Here is a 1,877-nt window from a genome sequence, read left to right on the forward strand (position 1 = left end):
CGGACATTACAGTATAAACAAAAAGAAACGTAAAATCCCACCCAACAATGATGACAAAACTCCGCAAAAGAGACCAAGAACCGTAAACGAAGTGCTCATAGCCCACGGTCATGACTATTGTAGTCCAAGAACCGTAAACGAAACCCTAGTAGCTCAGGACAATGACTATTGTTAATTTTTTTTATCATGCGGATATATATTGCCTTTCTTTTATTTAAAATAAAACCATTATGTAATAAATTATTGTAAGTGAAAAAAATTATATTTAAAAAAATATGAAATAAAGTATATATCTAATAATATTAATGACTTTTTTTAAAAACTATATTTACTTACATCAATTACTGTCGTCGTCTCCCTCTCTAATCCGATGGTATCCCAACATATCTCGTCGACAGACGGGACAATTCCTGCTATATCTTGCTAATTTTCTTACACAGTCCTCGCAGTATCGATGACCGCAACCCGACAACTCAACAGTAACCGATTCTGTTAAACAGATCGGACATCTGTCGGTTGTCGGGTTACCATCATCGACCTCAAAAGACTGGCTTGAATTAGCGTTGACGACCTGTTGCAGAACTCTGTTTAGAGTACTACAATGAGGTCGTCGTGGTCGTGGTGTTGAACTACTATCCACGTCGTGTTGAACAGAATAATATCTCATTGTGAATACTTGCTGAATACGTAATGCTGACATTTGAAACGTTTAATGCAGAATGATACTTATATATATATATACAAAAAGAAATATTAAGTAAACTGCAATCTTATCAATTTAGTTATGTACTGTTTTTTTAATTTGCAGTGTCAGCGATAACAAGTACGCGGTTACCAATTAATTTTATACAAAAAAAAGAAATATTAAGTAAACTGGAATCTTATCCATTTAGTTTATGTACTGTTTTTAATTGCAGTGTCAGCGATAACAAGTACGCGGTTACCAAATAATTTTATTAAAATACAATTTTAACTGCAGTGTGAGCGATAACAACTATGCGGTTTTGATAAAACTTCTTATAACAAATAAATATAATTATTATCATCAAGAGAGAGACGTAATGCATTTCATAATAAAGAAAGAATTATTGCACATAACAATAAATAAAATTATAAAGATAAACTAAATTTAAAGAAATAATTATTAAATAAATTAAATTTTATATAACTTATCAGCGGAAGTTGCATTCAGATAAAAAATAATTGGAAAATAAAATAAATTGCATACGATAATTTAATCGCGGTTATAAAGTCAACTCTTTGTATAAATTTTATTTTCGGAACTTGCATTCAGATAAAAAATAATTGGAAAATAAAACAAGTTAATTTTTTAAGAGATAAAAAATATTATTCGAAACTTTATTCATTCTTGCGTTAACACTCAATCATAATGGAACGTTCTTTTTACTAGAGACGGTAATAAAAAGATTTATACACCGTTATGGCCGCATATGAAAAACCCGTTACTTTCCCCCCTGATCCTAGCTATCTATGGGTTCAGGTACGAGGGTATCGAGGATGTGGTCGGATGTGACTATTGTTCTATACGGTTGTGGATGTGGGAAGAAACGGACCATCTATATGTGGAACATAAACGGTGTATGCCATCTTGTCCGTTTTTTGGGTAACCGTTTAAAATGTAAAACGACACTTTATGTAAAACGGATTCGGGAATCGATCACACATTAAATCTTTAACCGATCTGCACATATGTGCAGATCGAATAATGATTTATCATTGTTATCGATACGGCCGGTGCCAAGGTCGGGATATAAAAGTGGTGAGGCGGGTAAAAAAAAATAAAGAAATAAAGATCCTTTTTTTTCTTCCTATTCCTATCCAAACACACACGCACGAAATACGGTCAGTACAACAAT

General features: G+C 32.6%; 1 protein-coding gene across 1 annotated transcript; it reads right to left on the bottom strand.

The window, feature by feature from the left end:
- Positions 1-337: 337 nt before the first annotated feature.
- Positions 338-700, bottom strand: LOC142326955 (uncharacterized). The gene has a single exon (XM_075369687.1). The coding sequence runs from the start codon at positions 698-700 to the stop codon at positions 338-340; it is 363 nt and encodes a 120-aa protein (XP_075225802.1).
- Between the last annotated feature and the right edge of the window lie 1,177 nt (positions 701-1,877).

Source organism: Lycorma delicatula, chromosome 6 (assembly GCF_047948215.1).
Source record: "Lycorma delicatula isolate Av1 chromosome 6, ASM4794821v1, whole genome shotgun sequence".
NCBI lineage: Eukaryota > Metazoa > Arthropoda > Insecta > Hemiptera > Fulgoridae > Lycorma > Lycorma delicatula.

Bases quoted from the DNA above. Each gene is read 5' to 3' on its own strand.
- LOC142326955 (XM_075369687.1), bottom strand. From the start codon at position 700: ATGTCAGCATTACGTATTCAGCAAGTATTCACAATGAGATATTATTCT.